This window comes from Megalops cyprinoides, chromosome 12 (genome assembly GCF_013368585.1).
Source record: "Megalops cyprinoides isolate fMegCyp1 chromosome 12, fMegCyp1.pri, whole genome shotgun sequence".
NCBI lineage: Eukaryota > Metazoa > Chordata > Actinopteri > Elopiformes > Megalopidae > Megalops > Megalops cyprinoides.
In genome coordinates this window covers 14,164,368-14,184,829 of record NC_050594.1, presented here as the reverse complement: position 1 = coordinate 14,184,829, position 20,462 = coordinate 14,164,368, and the positions used below count along the sequence as shown (strand labels likewise).

General features: G+C 53.1%; 1 protein-coding gene across 3 annotated transcripts in view; it reads right to left on the bottom strand.

The window, feature by feature from the left end:
- The window catches only part of qkia (QKI, KH domain containing, RNA binding a), a 69,225-nt gene that overhangs the window by 7,915 nt on the left and 40,848 nt on the right, over positions 1–20,462 (bottom strand). For all 3 annotated transcript variants that reach the window (XM_036542902.1, XM_036542903.1, XM_036542905.1), the window contains exon 4: positions 18,660–18,803. In XM_036542902.1, coding sequence (XP_036398795.1) covers positions 18,660–18,803 — 144 coding nt within the window. The remainder of the gene's footprint in view (positions 1–18,659; positions 18,804–20,462) is intronic.

Sequence of the window (20,462 nt, the reverse complement as noted above, 5' to 3'; positions counted from 1 at the left end):
ACCACACACACACACACACACACACACACACACACACACACCGTTCGGCAGGAGAGCAGTGGGGAGCCCCACCTCCCCACCACACACACACACACACACACACATACACACACACACACACACACACACACACAGACACACCTCATCTTAAAACAGAGGTGAAGAGAATACTGTGAGTCCCAACTGTTCACCGTGCTGACCAGGATACAGACAGCACATTTTCACTCAAAAAACCAGAACACGGCTGAAAGGCCAAACACACACACACACACACACACACACGCCTAACACTACGCACTTAACTGTACATACACTTAATTGCATCAAATCAACACAGGTAGTTTCATTAAACTGTATGCTCATTCACAGCTGAAATGATGCAAATAATAAAAACCTAAAGGGGTGACAGATTTACAATGGGATTTTCAGTCATACAACAAGATTCTGCAAGGTCAAAAAATAATGCTTCAGCTCACAACAATCCATGTAGTTCATCCCATCGTATACTAAAATACATAGAAAAAAAAGAAATGACCAGCAAACACATCCCAAAAGTTGAGCACAAACAAGTAACAGGCAAGCAAGCCGCTCCGTGGCCCCTCACTCCGACTGTCTCTGGCTGACGGCTCCATACACAGAATGGCTGCTGTGGTGGCCGTTCCATCAGGGAGAACACGCAGAGAAGCTCAGGGTTACTCTCCAACAGAGGGACAGCTCAGAAAAAGGACAGATGCTTACAGCGCTTTATAACAGACCGATCTAATGAGCCGCTGGGAACTGGCTAGGAGGCTGGACTAATATTATATGTACATAGGGAATAGTTAATGCAGACTCCTGACCAATGGATTCAAATTATCAATTCATTAATTAGTCAAGGAAATCACAGAGCAGTAGCTCTGCACTGTAGTTCAATTTCCCAGCCTGTAGGGTTTAGTGATCAAAGGCAGCTGTAATGGTGAGTAAACTTTTACACAGCCATTTCATTAAGACCTGGAATCGGGCCTCGGCCTCACTCCCTCGTCCTCCTCTCCTCTCCTCACTCTCGCCTGCTTAGCATTACAAATCAAAGCAACTCTGACTAGCTCCCTCCTCGGCCTGCCGGAATCCGCAGATGTTTCCTTGGAACTAGCCAGCTGTTTTTCTTTCATTCACCCCTCCCCACCCTTCTTACGCCGTGTCTGTCTGCTTCAAACAGGGCCTGGCTTATGTCAGACAAAGAGAGGAGGGGGCGGGTGGGACCTAAACAAAAAAAAAAAAAAAGCAAGCAGTGTCAAGGACGTTTAGGATCCGTTTCAAGAACGCTTCCTTTTTCCCCCCCACTTTGATAGCGGCCCCGTTCCAACTGCTGTGTGCCTGCTCAGAGGGCCCTCTCTGGAGCCTGACACTAACTGCACTTTAACAGATAAAACCCCTCTCCCTGCCTCTGCCAGCCGCTAATGAGCCGGCGGGTTTGTGCCGGGTCGCTCCGCGGCAAGCGAGGTCTCAGACAGAGCGCTCCGAGTTCTGAACGCCGCGCTTCTGCTCGGCTCATTTTTTGGGCCAATCCCGGGCTGGTTTCCACCCCCCACCCCCACCCGGCCGGTGTCTGAATGCGCAATCGGGGTGGTTCTGGACTTTCCTGGCACGCGCACGGACCGGGACCCGGGAGCGGAGAGCGTGCTCGTCAGAGCAGCTGTTCCCGCCATGTTACGGCACGGTTTGTTTGCTCCCTGCGCCCGCAGTTACAGAAGCCAGTCGGACTGGCGCAGATAAGACTTCTGAAACAAAGGGGGCACAGCTACCGAAGCCATAGGAAGGGGGGGGGAAAAGCCACATGAAAAGAATGAAGTTTAAATTAAAGTATTTCCACCAGCATAGCAGAGAGTGAAGACTTATACTCCGGGGGGGGGGGATGCTCAAACGCCGCCTGTCTGAGCGCCGCACGGTGTCCTTGACGAGCCGCTGCCCTCTGCTGGATGGAAGCTGTGCAGCGGTGCACCCTGGGAACGGCGCGTGTGTGAGATGCTGACGGGGCTGAGCTTGATAAATGTTCAGGTCAGGGAGTTAAAGAGGCTCATGGGATGGAGACAGCACCACGGTTTCTTCACTTGGCATTCCGGTACGTTCCAGGACATGCGTACCGGGGGAGGGGAGGGAGGGGCTAAACCACATCCTGCACTGGGGGGGGGGGGGGGGGGGGGACTACACACAGACTACAGTGAGGAGAACAGCTCAGGCGTTTTTCACCTCCACCTTCGCCTTCTGGAAGGACAGGCGCCACATAAGTGCCAGTGATTCACTGCCCCTGTGCCTCTTTGCAACGGCTGCTCTACATCAAACAAAGAAACCTGCATAAACGTTTGCCGCTAACAAGTGCAGGTGGCCTCTTCCTCAAGGTCTGTCCGATGAAAACGCACGGCTGGGTGAGCCCCTTTGGCGTATGCGAGAAACTAAATCTTGTGTGGGGGGTTATGGGCGTCAGCTAACGGAGGACTGAAAGCTCGTTCTGGTGTGTGGGCACCGCCAGAGGAGTGGGAGTGAACGTTTCCTGAGCCGTCTCCCCCGCCTCTCCGCACGGCAGCGCTATCCGCAGGAATCAGATCCGATCAATGAGGCCCATTTGTGAAATCAGTGGAGCGGTAAACCCCATCAGGATCCCGGGGCCGGGAGGCGGGGCCTGTCCCTCTGCCTTTCTGCCCCTCGCCCGAGATGTCACGAAACGGAGACACACAGGGCAAGAAGACGGGGCAAGAAAAAGTGGGAGAGGGAGGAGAAGTCCAGGACAGGCATTCCATTCCAGTGCAACCCCTCCAGAGAGGTGAATCAATCTCCATCAAAAATGAGAGAGAGCAGGGTGCTCGTATTCCTGGCATTAAATAATAATCACCCTGGAATACTTTAGGCCAAAGCGTTACTGCAATATTATTACGCTGTCTTCTTCCTTGGTTGATAGGACTCCTGTATTAGCCAAATGGTAACTGCGACTAAAGCTACAGTTTACCCCTGTGTACGGAAAATGGCTTTTCACTGACAAATTACACTTAAAGTCAACGGAAAATGAGCTCATTAAAATACACTCCAACAGCTGCTTAACATGCATGGACAGATAAAACATAGACCCCCAAACGAATTGACCAAACTGCGCCCCCTTGACGTCTCCAGCCCTACTGCAGGTAACAGAGAAACAGACTGTTGTGATAACACAGAGCAGGAAACCATAGTTCACAGCATTCGGATTGGCTTTTGTAGCTAATGTCTCTGAGCAGAGGGGTCAGATGTTCCTCTGATAATCTTTGTATAGGTGTCAGGAGTCTCTCAGTATTTCTGGCCTGAGATCGAACGGGGCAGGCTCCCTGACTGCTGTGCCTCTCCTCACCTCAAATGGGGCCCCCTTTCCCCTCCCCCCTCCCCCCTCCCCCCTCCCCCCAGGAGTTTGGTTCCCCCCTGCAAGCGGACACGTTGGCTCCAGTCTGGTGTTTTTCCTCAGTGTTTTCGCTGCCAGTCATAACACAAGAGAGTGTGGGAGGCTGGGTGGGGACGGGGCAGAATCGTGTTACTCCCAGCCGAGTCCAATTACCAACAAAATAAACGGCAACACCCCGGCCTGGCCTTGAGGTGCAGATGTGCGTGTAAAAGCTACGGGGACGACAGGGCCTCGAAAAAGCGGCCAAAACTTGCAAAACATGGAGGGGGAAGCCGTTTCAGGCCCCAGAGCCTGCAAGTAGGGGTGGGGACATGCTGAGAAACAGAGGCATCGAAGCAAAGCCCACCGGCCAATCCGGCTGCCTTCCCCACATCATGCACTTACATCTGGACATATGTGATTACTCTAAAGGCAATGCCAAGTCCACCAGGGCTGCTTATCTAGAATTTACCAGACTCCTAAGGAGAGGGGGAGAAGGGGAGAGAGCGAGGGGGGGGCAGAAAACACAGAAAAAGAGAGCTGGAGAGAGGGGGAGTTGCTCAGTGACTTGGGGGACTGCAGCACTGGGGAAAAAGAGGGCAAAATACTGACAAGAAGAAGGGAGGGGGGCATAGAGAGAGAACACCAGCCGTGTGTTAAGAACAGAGTATGAAAACACCCAGCAGGGTGTCCTCTTCCGCCAAAATGGAAGCGGAGACAAAAAGACACCACACTTCACGTGAAAGAGTGTCATTACAGCAAGCGCTGTTTGTCATTGCTCAAATCGCTCCCTACTTTCAAAGCCAATTTCCTTTTCTTCCTCCAGCCAGCAGATTTAGTTTTCGCCACCCAACGTTTCCCTGTCCTTGAAGACACGCGACAATCATCGGCAATTCCGCACAGCTGCTGAAAGTCTTGGGCTCTTTTGTACTGTAGGAGCCAGACCGCCGCCGCCCCGATGTGGAAGTTTCATTAGCGACGCTAAATCCATTCCGGTCCACACGGTCTCCGGAAAGACGAGGGAAAAATCGGCTGGCGGGTGAGATTACGCTCAGCGGCGGGTGAGAGCGTGAACGTGTCCACGCTCCGTGACGTTCGGCTTTCTCGATGCCGGCGGCCAGAGCCCCGGGTGCTGTCTGGCGGCAGCCCCTGCTCTCTGGATACGAGCGGGTTATTATTAAGAGTTCTTCCAGGAAGGGGTCCGGCCTTGGCGCCCGAACGCAGCGCCGTTAATAACGTCCCCGCTCTCAGGGCTGTCCGGACGTGGTTAGCGAGGTGTAGAGACTCCCGCACCCCCCGTGAAAAGCACGCAGGGTAAAATCACCAGAGTGGCCTTCGGCGTCAAACTGCAGCTCTGTGTTCTCCCTCACACACATACTCCCCCCACTCCTGCAACTATAAATACACCCGCACAATAGCTGATATAAGCCCCTGTCAGCCTGACAAACACGCAGCATTACTGCACAACTGCCGGAGACGGGACGGGACAGGTCAGGATGGAGGGGGGGGGGGCAGGGGGTAGAACAGAAGTACAGAAAACAAAAAAACGTCCACGTGTTCCCACTGGCAAAACACGCTGCAAAGCCCTGGGAGACAGCTGTCTGGGAGCGATTCCCCGGCCCGCGCTCCCTGCAGCCTCCCGCCGCTGCCATGCTATGTATTGTTCTGGCCCTGTGATCCTTTAATGCCGCCCAATCGAGCCTGGAATATCTTGAAGGGATTTAGAAAGGCTGATTTGGGGGGTTTAAACACTGCAGGATTCGCATCAGGTTCCGAGTTTTCCTGTCAAGCCGATCAGAGCGCCCCCCCCCCCTCCCCCCTCCCCTGCCCCGACGCCGTCCTAGTCTCCTCTCCTGCCCTTTGGTGTTTGCAGAGCCTTTGGGGGGGGGGGGGGGGGGGGGGGCTTTGGCAAGTGGGAGGGGAGGGTTAGCGGGACAAAAGGAACAAAGGCAACTGGGACAGTCCGCGCCTCAACCTGAACCCGCAGGAACGCCACATGAAAGCAGCGGTGCTGTTGCCAGGCAATATCCCAGAAATCAAAGGGTTGACCTGGGAACGAACCCCAGCAGTCACACTCCACGCGGGCAAGGGCAAGGAGCCCCCGCCTCGGCCAAACTGTACGCCTTCTTACGCCCCCCCCCCCCCCCCCCCCCCCCCCCCCCCCCCCTTCCGCTCTTCAGAGGGAATTGACGGGAGAATAATCAAAGGAAAAAAAAACACCAGCCACAGAAATGAGCGTGAGCATAGCGGTTTTTATTTTTAATATTTATCCTGAGGATCCGCGGAAGAAGACGGAGCGAGATCTATTTCTCCTGTAAGCGCAGAGACCGCCGCCTTTAGCCTCGTCTCACCGCTCGTCACTGATTGAACACCTCGCGCGTGCACCCAACACAAATCTCAATGAGCAATGGGCCACGGAACCCCATTACCGCCACGGCCACCGCGGCCGGCGTTATGAAAGCGAGCAGGGGGGCGGGGCCAAAGCGGAGCATCAAACATAAGACGAATTTGAAAAGGGCCGCTCGGGGGGCTGGGGGGGGGCTTTGAAATGCTGAGCTGTTCGCAATCCCATTTTCAAGCTTAAACGTGGCGAGCGGGGCGGGAGGCGGAGATGAAAGGGATCCGTCTCGCGGGCGAGCGAGTCCAAGGGCATCCCCGCGCTGCCCGGGACGTCCTCGCAGGGGCCGCGGCCGGGGCCTGCTGTGCGCGATTACCGCCCGCCGCCCGCTGCCGCCGCGCAAACACCGCCCGCTCCCCTCTCCCAGCAAAGGGATTATGGGAGATCTTCAAAGCGGGAGCCGTTCCACGGGAGTCCGCAGGGGCCTCTTTTTTTCCTATTCGAGGGCCACGCCAGTTTACCGCTGCCGGCTTCTTGGCGAGAGGCTGGGGGTGGGGCCAAGCCCCACAGGGGGGGGGGCGCCGGATTGGTTCTGCCTGGTTTGGGGACGGCTCCAGCATCAAGCGTTTGTTTTTTTTCCCTCCTTTCTGCAGATTGCTTATTAACTTCTCGTGCCTTAATACCAGAGCGGCCCTGATAAGCCACTGCATGGGGGCACAAGGGAGCCCCAACTTCTCAAAGTCATCAAGCAACTTCATTCTTTGCGCGAGACACAGAGATGGCCACATTCGGCAGACTGTTTCCTTTCCAGCAGATTGCAGTTGAGAGAGGGATTGTGGGAGGGGTTGAAAGAGGAGCTTTAGCTACCTAAGCTAGCTGTTTCTTTGCCATGCTCTTCCTTCTCAGTTTTGGCAGGTGGCAGAACGCTCACATGAAAAGGTACAACACCGACTTATTACTGCGATATGAATCTTTCCTCAACATTCCACGGAATCCGTGACCGGCTTCTCAATGCCTTCCAAACAGCAGGGGGAGCAGAAATTAAGACTCGTCTGTCTGCTTCCATGCACAAACGTGTCTGATTTGCAGCACACTAGTAAATATCCTAATCTTTCTGAGTCCTGTCTGCAGTTTAGAGACCACATTGAAGGGCTGATTACATTGTAATTACTCTTACTGTCATTCTCGCAGACACAAACACAACTAACACTTTCAAAAGTGCTGAAAAGACAGGCAAACAGAGTCGTCCTAATTTAATGATCGCGCCGGATGAAAGCCAACGTGACCAAATTCTATATTAATTTTTGAATTTCCAACGCTGAGCTCCATAGACATGCAGTGAGATTTTTTTTAACTTGTCTTAAAAGCAGCTTCTTCCTGTAAGAAACTAGCCTCCTTCAGAAAGAGGCATTTCTGGGTGTGGTTTCTGGACCACATTGCCGCAGGAAAACTTGATTTTCTACGGGTGACACAAATGATCAGACAGAAACAATTAGCATTAAGCCTGGCGACCAATCAGAAAGGAGTCCTCCCAGGTGGGGAGGCCCTCCCATGGGTGTGAACCGGAGAGACCGGGCCGGGCGCAGGCGCGGGGCTTGGAGTGCGGCTGCGAAAAAAAAGCCACCTCTGCTGTCATTCCTGTGTCGGACAGACGGGCCTTTCCGGCAACTCGCCAGACACCTTCATGAAAATGGAGCGCTTTGTGTAAAGTGCTATATATATACATTTAATTCCGGACTGAAGACACAATGGGGGCAGTGCTCTTTCACATGTGCCCACTCATCCTGTCTGGAGACCGGTTACGCGTCTATAAATTCTCCCCTCCTCTGACTGCTGACAGCACATGGCTCCTGGACCAGACTTAAGAGAAATATCGGGGGGTATATATGAAGCATCTGAGACCCCAGAGGTACCAGAAGGTACCGGTTTGAGCAGGAGCGCGCATTTGCAGCCTAGATAAGCAGCATAAAACAAAAGCATGCAAACAAACAACAAAGGCTGTCTGTCTTTATAAATTATGCATTAACGTTGTAAAAATGTTATCATCGCACCATACTGTACATGATAAACTGGTGCGGCAGGGGAACAATTTTTTCTTTATGATCTGAGCTTCGGGGTAGGCAATCCTAATTAAGGAAAATATCCTTCAGGCACGAATCCCGTATGGGCAGAAAAAACAGAGAAAAAAGGAGGGGGGGAGGAGAAACTGCAAGAGAAAAGAAGGAACAATGGCAGCCATTTATCGCGCTGGTAAGAGCTGCCTGTGCCATCTTTCCGGGGCCTGTCTGCGTGTCACTGCTTCTGTGAGCGCGCCTGCGTGCCTGCACCTTTTTACTTGACGAGCAGCATAAATAGGAATATTATCAACCTCTCCCGGTTTCGAGGACAGTGCAGGTGCAGGCGAATGCGAGAGAGCCCAGGGGCGATGTGAGAGATGCATTCACCGGGCTGACGAGCGGCCAGCGGCTCGAGCTGGCGTCAGCCCTCGCGTTTGAAGCCCCCGCCAGCGCTGTCTGGCCAGAGCAGGGCCCAGGGAGCCGGATCGCTCCGGCTGGGAGCGGGCAGAGCAGCCGCTCAGCCCAGGACGCTCCCCTCCACTGGCCCGCGGTTAACAGGACCGCACCGTTCCCACGCGGTCCGACCGCAGTCCGACCGCGGCCCCGACCGCAGCTTCGCGCGCTGCTCGCAGTGCAACCGGCCAGCTGGGAGTCATTCGTGGCCACGCCGCCCGGGCCTTTAAGAAAATATTTATTTAGAATTTTAACAGAGCGGGGTCCCTCTCGAGATGCGACACCCTGGCACCTCAGCATATGGCCAGAGAATTTAACATCCTAATCATGGAGGAGCTTTTTATGAATGCGGCGGCGGGGCAGGAAATCGCAGCATTCATCATTAATGAATGCGCGCCTGCAACAGCCGACTTCACAGGCATAAGCTGTCTCGGGCCGGGACTCAACCCCCACCGAATCCGGCTGCTCCGCTCCCTGCCAGGGGGTTACAGAACGGTGTTGGGGTACACAAATGTGCTGCAAATAAATCTAAAACAAAAGACCCGCATTGATGCCTGGATCAGAAGCCTAGGCATGAGGGCCAGGAGAAAGGGCTCAGTGCAACTGGGTTAAAGCCTCCCCAGCTGGGACAGTATATCCACAGATCTGGCCTCTCTCAGGACGATGCTGTATGGGAATGTCGCATCACTATCCGCAAAGGCTCATTCTGCAGCATCAACCCCAGTGGCCCCATGAAGTGCAGTTTAACTGTGACCTCGCAGACCCAGGAGGTGAACAAACAGCCCGGCATATTTTCAGGGCCTCTCTGCATAGCAGCAAAGGGGAGGGGGGAATAAACTCACCCAATCAGGACGCCTAATTAGGATAACCCAGGTTACAAAGAAATTGGTGTGAAAGCATGTAGCTGATATTTACAGCTTCGGCCACACTAGCGCAGACCGACTCTGCCTGAACCGCAAGCACCACAGCGAGGTTTTCCCTTTTCGCGCATGACGGCACAGGCCTCTGAAAGCCGCTGTCAGTCAGAGGCGGCCACTTCCTGTTGCTGCTGCTGCGGTACCGCCACAGAGAGAGATAGAGAGAGAGCGAGAGAGAGAGAGAGAGAGAGAGCGAGAGCGGGTGGCCCTTTCTCGGCCCCGAGGAAGCGAGGGGCAGGGGGGACACGGAGCCACCAGGCTGCAGGCTGGGGGGACGTTTACAAGTGCAGGCCAAGGACGCCACGCATCCCATGATTCCTCCCTCCAGGCCCTGCGGCCACGGTTTGAGCCTGAGTGAAAGCGACCGTGCGTTCTGAAAGCGGGACACGCAGTGAGCACAGGCCGGTTTTTCCCCCTCTGTGATACGGCTGTGTTTGTTGCAGGAGATGTCAAAGGTGCACCCAGACGCAGCACTCAGTAATCTCGACCATGCTGGAATTCCTTTTTGCTTTTTTAAATATGATCCAATGTAATTATTTGCCAACTGCTTGGCACTCCTTTTTCAAAAGGGGCGAGGGGGGGGGGGTGTATTTATTTGTTCTCTCTAGAACGTCCAGGTTGTGTCGGGCCTGCGTGATATGTCCGGCCAGAGAGAGGCTTGAATATTGCAGAGCTCTTCTGCACGGCGTGTGAGTAAACAGGCATTAATCTGAGAGACTCACATGGCCAGAAACAGCCAGATGGCGCGTTGTACTCATTTGTCATCCGGAGCTGCTGGGAGGCGGGAATGATTAGGCAGCACGTGGGGAAGGTGTAGGAATCTGTTATTGATCGGTGCCGCGGCGCGAGCTCGGAGCTGGCCTAACGAGCTCCGCCTGCTCGTCTGTTCCGGACCGGGCTGTGCCGGGCCGGGACGGCGTTCTCCGCCCCCCACATGCAGGACGCCCCGCTGACGTCCGCTCCTGTTGGATACTCGGAGCCATCTGTCACACGGGGAGAGTGGCGCTTTCTCTTAAACACGAGAGAGAGAGAGAGAGAGAGAGAGAGAGAGAGAGAGAGAGAGAGAGAGAGACAGAGAGAGGGAGGGAGGCCTCAAATCTGTCTGAACTGTCTGTAGTTAATGAGCTGGCATTACGGTGGAACCATTAGGATTTTCAACATACAAAGAAAGCCATTACTGGTCGTAATCATCTCCCTCTCTCCCCGTCTCCCTCTCTCACACACGCACACACACACAGCATGTTCTGAGCACCATCTTTTACAGCATCTAGATCCGTGATGAGAGAAAAGAGGAGGAGGAAAAAAAAGACCCCAGTACTACGCAGGCTTGTACATACACTTGTCAGCCATCACAGAGAGAGGGGGGGGGAAGAGTGGGCGAGAGAGAGAGAGAGAGACAGAGAGAGAGACCCTAGTGTGCAGCAAATGGGAGATAAAGCCAGGGGCTTTCTCCTCTCAAGCTGCTCACTCTGTCACTTTGTTCCCAGCAAGGGCAGTCCATTCGCAGGGAGACGCCGCCGGCGTTGTGGGGGCCGGAGCCCTCTGTTACACCCCTTTCCACGGGCATGAGAGTAGCTGACACACTCCCTCTTTAAGTGTCTGCCTCCCAGCGCTGGAAGAGTTGAAGCACAGCACAAGAAAACTACAAAAAAACCCCACACAGCAGCAACACCACAGCGACTGGCAGTGCCCTCGCAAGACTTTAACTTTCCTGTTGCCTCATAAAGAGCGGCAGGAGAGCTAAGTGATTCCACACTCCACTCTGCTGCTGCCACTGGGGTTTGAAACTGTCAGTAAAACAGGAAAAACCCCATAAGCAGAGACTGCAGACCCTCCCCTTTCATTCAGCCTCGATTTCTAGTGGCAGAATGTTGCTACTGAACCGCTGTGACGTAGACAGGCAGACACAAATCAGCACAGTATCTTCTGGTCCAAGTAAAGAAAAGTACCTGACACATATTGACTTAATCAAAAGACCACAGAGGAAGAGAACCGGGGACAGCAAAACACTGCTGCTAATTATCCGGCTCCTCCGCGCTGCTTAAACGGCAGTCTGAAGGCGCCGCAGGCGCGGCGGCGAGTGTGTCGTGACAGTCACACAGCTCCGTCCTCCCTTCATCTTCTCCGAGGCACAGAACGCGTGTGCGCTCGGCGGCCCTACCCTTCGCTTCGCTGACGGATGCAACCTGGCATAATGAATGCGGCTACGAGGCGCCTCCTCTCTGCCCTTCGCTCTGATTGGAGAGGAGCTGCTGAAAACGTAATCACATCACACACTTGTCTGCTTAGAGCCTCTGTAGCACATGTGATATCCCTATCTGTGGGCTATATACCTGTTCCGATTCCAGCTTTAGGCTCTCTCCCGTCCTGGCTTCAAGGGCTTGACTGACAAGTCTCATCGCTGCCACAGTACAGTACACATGTAATGCGTAAAATGCAAAAACAAAAATTCCACAGATCTGAACATCTGACAATATCGGCAATGTATTAACTACACGTCAAACCATTACCAACGCTGACCATGACGGATGTAGAGGAGACCTCACGGCTCGTGTGTAGAGACCTCAGAAGTCTCTCACCTGTTTGACGGATTCAGGCACTCGGCTTGGGCGGCCATTTTCCCAGCAGCCCCTGCGACAGTACCGCCGTGCCCTTAAAGGCCTGCGGGGATTAAGCCTGGCCTTCCATTTCAAGCAGGCGCCCCTGTCAGTCTATCTGAGCGTGCCTTTCCGCCTCTCCGTGCCCGACAACCCCCCGAGGAGACGGGTAGCGGTGTCACCTTCCATCTGACGGCCCCCACTGACTGACAGCGTGGGACTCTTCCCGCCCCCAGCCCCCAATTACAGAGTAACACCTTGCAATGGATCTCAATGAGATGTCTTTCAAAGAGACAGGTTTATTTTTATTTATATATTTAGAGGGAACCCGGGAGGGGGATGGGGGCTTTGGTAGCTTGGTACTCCTTCCACCTGAGTCCTCTAAGAACTAATTTGTCAGAGTTAACAGATTTGAAATGCTAATTACTATGCCATAAGGAATTCTAAAGCGGTTTCTTCTTCCCCCTGCGCAAACATTCAGGACATCACTTCCTGGATTCAATTAGGGCGTCTTTCCTTCAGCCGTCAGGAGCGGCGGTGATTAGCAGGTAGCGTGCTGTCGCTGCCGCTGCCGTAATCCGCGACATCGTTCTGGCCTTTACCGCGGCTTACTACCGCCGCCTTCAAAAGCCCAGCATCGCCTTCCAGCAGGAAGCAGGCTGCTGACATTCTGCCGGGACCGTTTCCATCTCCGTTTCATTCATTCATTCAAAAAAAACTCCCTTTTTATGTTTGGTATCGATTCTGAACCAACAGCACCATATATACCCCCGTTTTTTTTTTTAGGGGGGATGCAATGAGAAAATGTCACTGGGACTCTGAGCGAAAATGTCAGGGAGAATGTGACGAGCGGGCCGCTGGGACGGGGCGGGGAAACGTGACTTGGTCAGCGCGACTCGAATGATAATGTCAGAGCTGGGACTGGGAGGAGTCGGTGGGCAGCGGGCACACAGTGCCAGGCTATGCCACCCCCCTCCAGCGTGCCATCCACCTGATTGCCGGGACTCATACCTGTGGGTAACCCGCTAGGAAGAGCAAAAAGACCCCACAGCCCAGAATGGGTAGAAGCCCATACCCTCTGATGGACCCATATTTATTATTTTGCTATTCATTTATTATTTTCATCAATCCTTCATACACTGACCTTTGTTCTGGAAATGGGATCTGAGAGTTCTGGGACTTCCTGAGGCACAGTGGAAACACTCATGGATCGCACGCGGATTAAGGGACATGCATGTGTCATCTCTGTTCACAGACAGCGGGAATTAGAAGGCTTTCGGGCGAACAGCTTCGAAGGCATGTCCGCATTAGGAGATGTAATTGGGGAAGCCTCGAGTCCCCGTAAGGGGCCCTGATGCAAGCACGGGGGGGACTGGGCACCCCTTGGTCCTTGCTGTGATCCTATCGTCAGCCCTCCCAGCCCGCAACCCCTTGCCTCTCGCCCAGCGTCGGCAAATAAGTGGGGAATAAAGTGCCTCTCCCGGATTACCCAGGAGAATTTCATTTGATCTTCTGGAGGGCACCATCACACAGAAAGATTGGTGAGGACTTAGTGCAAATCAATGAAATATGTAACCCAATCGGTCGAGGACCCCCCCTGCCCCTCACCCCGTCGGGCGGTTTGAGAAAACAACTGCAGCGCCTATTTTTGTAGCGGAGGCGTTCCAAACATGGGCTCACCTTCCCTGACCCTGTCTCTCGCACACACACACACACACACACACACACACACACACACACACACACACACACACACACACCCCCTCAGCGGTCTGACACTCATATCACTCTTCAAATCGATGCATGTGGCCTTCTCAATCTAGGTGTCAGAAGAACCGGATTGCGTGAACACACTCTTTCCTCAAACTAACCCAGACGCACACAGCAAACAGAGGCACATTATGCACGCTGCTCACTGAAACGGGTCCGGACAAGGTTTCACACACGGAAAACGCACACGTGCTGAAACAGAAGCCACAGCGCCTTCGCACAAGTGGAAAACGCAAATCTCTGAACCACTTCCCTTTTGAGACGAAACTGTTTGTAAAGCACAAGAATAATTAATCAGATCATTAACAAACTTAACCCACACATTGAAAGCAGAAGTCAAAAACATGCAAGTGGCAGAGAGAGACATTAAAGAGGACGTAATCTATGGCTTGGCTCAAATTCAAAATGTATTTCTTTCCTATGATGAAGTTACGCTGCAAACTCTCAACACATTAGCAATAAGGACATCACACTACAGCAATCAAGTGCAACTTTCAACCAATCCAGTCGGTCCACCTATAAGCACAATGGTGCTGCCAGGAAGTGAGGATGATGAGTCAAACACGCTGTGAGCATCTGAATCATATGTAATCAGTAAGGACCTTTTCCATGGCGGATATTTCATCTCAAGGTGATTCCCCCCCTTCAGCTGTGTAAAACTCAGTCACGGCGAGGCCTTGCACACCATCTCCACTTCAGAGAGAAAACAGCTGAACAAAACAAAGTGCTCGAGTGGAAAAGGGCCGAGTCCGGCAGAGCTCAGAAACGGCGTGAAAAAAACAAACAAACAGAAACCCACATCGGATTTACTTGAGGATTTAATAAGCGCGTCTCGGCCGTGAATTTTGATGGGGCGGTTTCTTAGTGGATCTTGCGGTGGGTGACAGATGGCCCCGGTGACGGCACGCGGGGAGACATTAATTGATCGTCACGGTCGGGCGTCCGCTCTGATGGCTTGGGGGGGGGGGGGGGGGGGGGGGGAGTGGAGCCCGGTGCCTTGGTATGAAGGAAAAAGGAGGACGGGGTGGGGGTAATTATGTACCCCAACGCTGAGGTGACGGGCAGAAGGAGGTGCCCCCAGGCCTGCAAACGGGAAACGGCGGCCCCGAGCCTCCGACGCCCCCTCCTGTTCCACCTCTGCTCCGCTGGGAGCTGCTCTCACTCCCGCTCCCTCCGCGATGCTGTGCCCCTGAGCTGCTCGCAGGCACCGTGCCGTGGCAGGGTGATTCTGCAGCCACGGCCTCTGTCTGCACCTCCGCCGCTGCGCGTGTCTGCATTAGCGGCCTTTGTCTCAGGGATACAGGGCGCAGCTCAAACATGTGGGGGGGCCTGCGAGGTGCAGGCGATCGCCCCTGGTCCAAACCGCACCGTCCACACCACCAGTAGCACACCTACACACACAGGGCAGCGGAGGCCAAATCTTGCTACACTGAGGCGCACACTCTTAGCGCGTTACACCAGCATGATTCAGCATTTCACATCCGCCAGCTCCCTCCCGCTTTCATCCCACTTTCATCCCGCCGCAGATTAACAGCAGTTACTGAAATCATCCGTGGCATCATCATCCTGGAAATGAGGCCTTTTCTGCCGTGGGAAATATGCAGTCTATTCATTTCGGGGGCAATATTTGCATACCATTCTCAGCCTCTTCATAAGGCTCCCCTGCATGCCTTTATTATATCAAACTACTTCATAAAAAATTAATTACGGTTTTAATATATACATTAGCGACGGGCAAAACACTAGGAGTAGTGTGTCATGTAAGAGATCCAGGCTCGCCCGATCTTTGGTTAATGATTTGGCATTTCTGCTTGGATGTTAGCTCAGATATCCAAAAGCCAAGCACAGAGAGTAACAGATTACTTTAAATTTTAAAGGGGCTTTTGCTTTGCTAGTTAGCCAACTAGCGCAACAGTCGAATGCTGTGTGTACGGTCCCCCGTTCCTGTTTGAGCGGGCTTAATATTTAGCTTTCCTGTGTGGTGCATGTTCAGCTTAGCCCTGTGCCAGCCGGGACTGCAGCACACTGCAGTTCAGTGTTGACCGCTACAGCACTGAATTTTCCAAATTTGACTATGTATAAATAACCGATTACTGGACTGTTCACAGTATGGAGCTGTGTAGTTGCTGGGGCTGGTTTGCTAATAAGCAGAGTGGAAGGTCTTCGTAATGCAAGTCAGTGTAGGCTGAACTAGTTTTGATGTGGAAACACCTTTCTGCGGCCTTATCTATTTATTTGGGTATTTTTTTAGAGTGTTCTGTCAGTGCCAATTCTGCTGATCATCAGCGCTGTACCATAAATCTCTCCTTCTCTCCCCTGCATAGACAAGAGGCAGCCCACGCCACACTCAGCGCTCCCTCACAGGCTCTCGGCAGCTACGATTACGGCGGCCAGTGAGAGCTGTCGCTTCTGTGCCGCCATTTTTGCCTGACCTGCGTTACATTTAGAGCGGGCAAAACGCTGAACATGAGAGTGAGTATTTGTGTCGACGGCTCAAAAAAAAAAAAAAAAAATTTCACCTGCGGCCAACCCCCACGAACCACGTTAACGTCTTGCTTCAGTGGCCCCGCTCAGCCCCTCTGTGGAGAGAGACTCTCCTCTTAGGGTGCAAAAAAACACACTGGCCTCCTTCCCTGCGGAATGAGGCGCTGTGCTGCTCCCTGGGTTTTGAAAGGCAGTTTCAGAGAAAAACAGAAGGAGGGGAGGAGAGAGAGAGAGAGAGAGAGAGAGAGAGAGAGAGAGAGAGAGAGAGACAGAGAGAGAGAGAGAGAGAGAGAGAGAGAGAGAGAGAGAGAGAGCGAGAGAGAGAGACAGACAGAGAGAGAGAGCGAGAGAGAGAGAGAGCGAGAGAGAGAGCGAGAGCGAGAGAGAGAGCGAGAGAGCGAGAGAGAGAGAGAGCGAGAGAGAGAGACAGAGACAGAGACAAAGAGAGAGAGAGAGAGAGAGAGACAGAGACAGAGACAAAGAGAGAGAGAGAGAGAGAGAGAGAGAGAGAGAGAGAGAGAGAGAGAGAGAGAGAGAGCGACAGAGAGAGAGGGGGGGAGGGGAAGAGAGCATTCACAGACACCAATTTGGTGTTACCACGAAAGCAAGCCTCATTGTGACCTCATTACCCAGGACTACCCACAATGCAGCTGTGTTTAGTGTCGGCTGAAATGCATTCAGAACAGGGGGTTCTGAGGCCCTGGCTGCCCCGGGCTGATGGTGGGAACCAGGGGCTGCTGGTGGAGGGGGTGGATCGGCAGGGTGGTGTAAATCTTCACATGAAAGAGGGGCTCAGCCTGCTTTCCTCCGCCCCCTGCTCCCTGCGCGCCCTCTCCCCTCAGTTAGCGCGAGTTGAAAAGTTCAAGGCGTGCCGCTGCTGCTGCTGCTGCGAGCCGGGAGGGATTCGCCTGGAGCTCGCGGTTTCCCAGCAGCACCTGCAACCCTCCGTGGGAACGGGAGAAACCCCGGGTGTGATGGCGCATACCGTACGTGTGCACGTGCGTACGCCCTCACTCTACCGGGCGAGGCGCGTCAACACGCCGGCCGGTGGGCAAACGCGGGATCAGACTGCCGGCGCGCGCGCACGCCGAGCGGCAGCCCAACCGCATCAATTTCAGACGGGGCAAAAACACGACGCGTTCATCCGTGCGCTTATGTGCGAGTGCTCACACCTCGTGTAAACAAGGCCTGGAGAAGAGCACGAAGAGCCACAGCGTAAAGGCTCCGCGCTCACTGAGGGGGGGAGCATGGCGGGGAGGGGGGGTTTCAGACGCGCTCGGCCACGTCCAACTCCTCGGCACAAATGACAGAAAGGAAGAAACACAGCGACTGTGACCCCCATTTGTTTCCAGAGAGATTTAATAAGAGAATTTCACGCTGCCAAATGGGCGGAAGATGCCCTTCATTAGACACACGTATCCAAGTGAGATCGCTGCGCCACTCTTTAATCCAATTTACTTTACCATGTTAAAGGACATTACCGCTCGCCTGAATTCCACACTCTCCCCCAGAGACAATACAAACACCAGCCAGAGGGTGGGGGTGCCTGTGGAAGCACACAGTCAAAATAACCAAAAATACACAAAGCTTTTAGCACCAACCATTTAATGTCTGGGTGGCAACAGCAGTAGCACTCTGTTCTGATGAATACATTATTTCCAAATTGCTGAGTGGGTTGGGCGACTAATAAACTAAACAGCATTAATTTAATATGGCGCTAAGAGGCCAGCCGGGTATTCAAAGTCTTATGTTTGACGAGTACAAAAAAAAAAAAAAAAAAAAAAAACACACAAAAACAAATGAACAAGAAAAACGCAAAAAATTTGGTGAGCCATTTTGATCACCTCGGTCTCCCTGACAGCCATCTGCTGGCCAATCAGCTTCCTCAGATGTGTCATGAGACTACGCTTCAGCCTGGGCTTCTGACTGTGTGTGTGTGTGTTTTTCTGTGTTATGTGTTTGTTAGCTTGCCTCCCACGCTACAACAGTGACTCACCGTGTGTCACCAAAACCAGAGCAATGTCACATGTCAGACAGATTCCTCCTCCTGTTTAAAGTGGAAAGTTTAAGCACTCGTACGCTTACAGTCAGCCCCATAATGCACAAATGCACAATGGCCAGTTCATCTCTAATGGGGGGGTGGGGGTTGGAGGGGTGGAGGATTATGTGTGTATGCGTTCATGCGTGTGCGTGTGTGTGTGTGCCTGCTCACGTGTTGGGGAGCATTCTTGGATGTACCATATAAAGCCAAACAGCAAATGTAATCAAAGTGGGCCGAGGGGCCCGGGCGGGACGTCCCGATTACCCGCGGCCCCCCGAGAGTTGGCCCGGCTTCAACGGGCCCGCTGCTCTTCCTCTCTCCCCCGATGGGGATCTGGAGGTGCAGCTGTCCAGCCATTCTGTTCACCACGGGAAAACCTGCGACAGAGCTGCAGGGCCCCCACCATAGCCCTGCCCCCAACAGAGGAAGTGCTGCTAGAGTGGAAATATGCTGCTCAGCGCATCCGTGCCAACGCTTTTCTTTTTTTTTTTTTAAATCCTTGCGTCTAACAGAACTGATCTGCTGCAGAATAAGTGGGAAAAGTGCAAAAAGAAGCACCAGAACTTTAGGTTTGCGCTCGCGGCTTTGATGGTACGGGACACGGGGGGACGTGCACTCACCGCGGGCACCAGCAGCTTCTTGACCTCTTCCACCGCCCTCCTCATCTTGATCTCTGCCCTCGCCTGCGTGTCCTCCACCGTGATCAGCACGTGGAGGTCCTCGTTTAGGTGCTCCCAGTTGGGCTTGCCTCGATTCTGCTCCTCCTGCTCCACAGAGAGAGAAAGACAGAAAGAGAGGAAGAGAGAGTGAGAAGGAAATGGAGTTGAAATCCTAAAGGATGTAGAATTCTGTGGTACTGCAATGCACACAATATAAATGGAGCATTCTAAGATGGAGTGAACAGATTCAGCCCTTTGTTGGATGTGTACTGCATGTATAACAGGTTAAAAAAAACATGCGATTTGCTGTATAATTACACAAGAGAATGGCTTTAACCAGATTTACAATGAATACATTAACTGTGTAGACACTGTTTGACTTGAATGCGATATGACTGCCTTCCCAAGGCACTGAGGTGCAAAGGTGTGAATGGATGTAACTGATGGTGACATGGGCGATAGGACAAGCCTTTCTAGCCAACAATGGGTGGCTGAAGGAGCAGTTAACCTGCAAAAATCCAATCCAGGTGCTTTGAGATGCTAAACTGTGACAGAGGCTCTTTGGGTGTAGAGAGGGGCAATCACACCTCAGAAGCTTTCGCACGTTTAAATAGGTGGCTTTTCAAACCTCCGCACAATGACACTCATGTTAAAAGGGAGGAATTTCAAATGAAAAAAAAACGAAATTGGTGATAAAAAGAGGCTCCTCTGTTCGGCTCGGGAAATACAGCCTGGCTTTTTCATTCGGTGAAAAGCGGAGCCCGCCGAGATGAGTGGGAGAGAGGGAGAGAGAGAGGCCCGCACGTCCGCCATTTACATTTCTTCCTGGGAGCGTTCCGCGATGGCGCGGCACTCGGCGAGCTCCTGAGAGCTCCTTGTCGTCGCCACGCTGTCACTGCGCTCCACTGAAACCCCCGCCGCGAGCTGCCGAGGCTTTCAGCGAAAACCCACAGCCGCCCCCCCCCCCCCCCCCCCCACAGCTTCCTCTCTGTGGTCAGGGCCTCGGAGGTGAACCCAAGACACCGAGCCGGACAGGTTAACCTCAAATCCTCCACGCTGTGTGATCTGCGACGACCACAGGTTCGGGCAACAGCGATACCATTTTCTGTTTCTGTAAACGAGTCAGAAACTCTGAACAGCCAAACAAGGTCCTCACTTCGCCTCTCTTAACCTCCTCTAGAATGCAAATATGTAAACTTGACTCCACCCCCTTTAGAGGAGGAGCACGATGGATGCTGAGAGTGCCAGGAGGCCCCTTGCAGCAGTCATTTACGAGGAGAAAATCTTCTGCCTTCCTCAGCCGAGTCAGAGCGCGGAGCATCCTGCTCAGAGCGGCACGCACATCCAGAAAAAAGAAAAGCCTCTTCCACTTCCTGTTCCCCTAACAGCTTCATTTTGTTATTGTTGATTAATCGTGTGAAGTCTGTTACTCCTTTTTTTTTCTTTTTTTTTTTTTTTCCTCCCACTGCCCTCAGATCACTGCTCATTTGTGAACCAGGCAGAGTAATTGAGGTGTCTAATTGCTGGCAGTACATTGTGAAGCGCCGCGGGATGCCTACCTGACACGTTTACTAATGCGCCGTGTGGCGTGAGCCTGCGAGAGGCCCGCTCAGCCACGCTCACGGTTGCTATGAGACCGCGCTCTCTTCCATCAAAAACAACACGCGAAAGAAAGCTCAACATTGCATTCCGGAGTTCACCTGAGTACAACAAGAATTTCGTTTTTCTTTCCCCGGGGGGGGGGGGGGGGGTGAGGTCATTTCG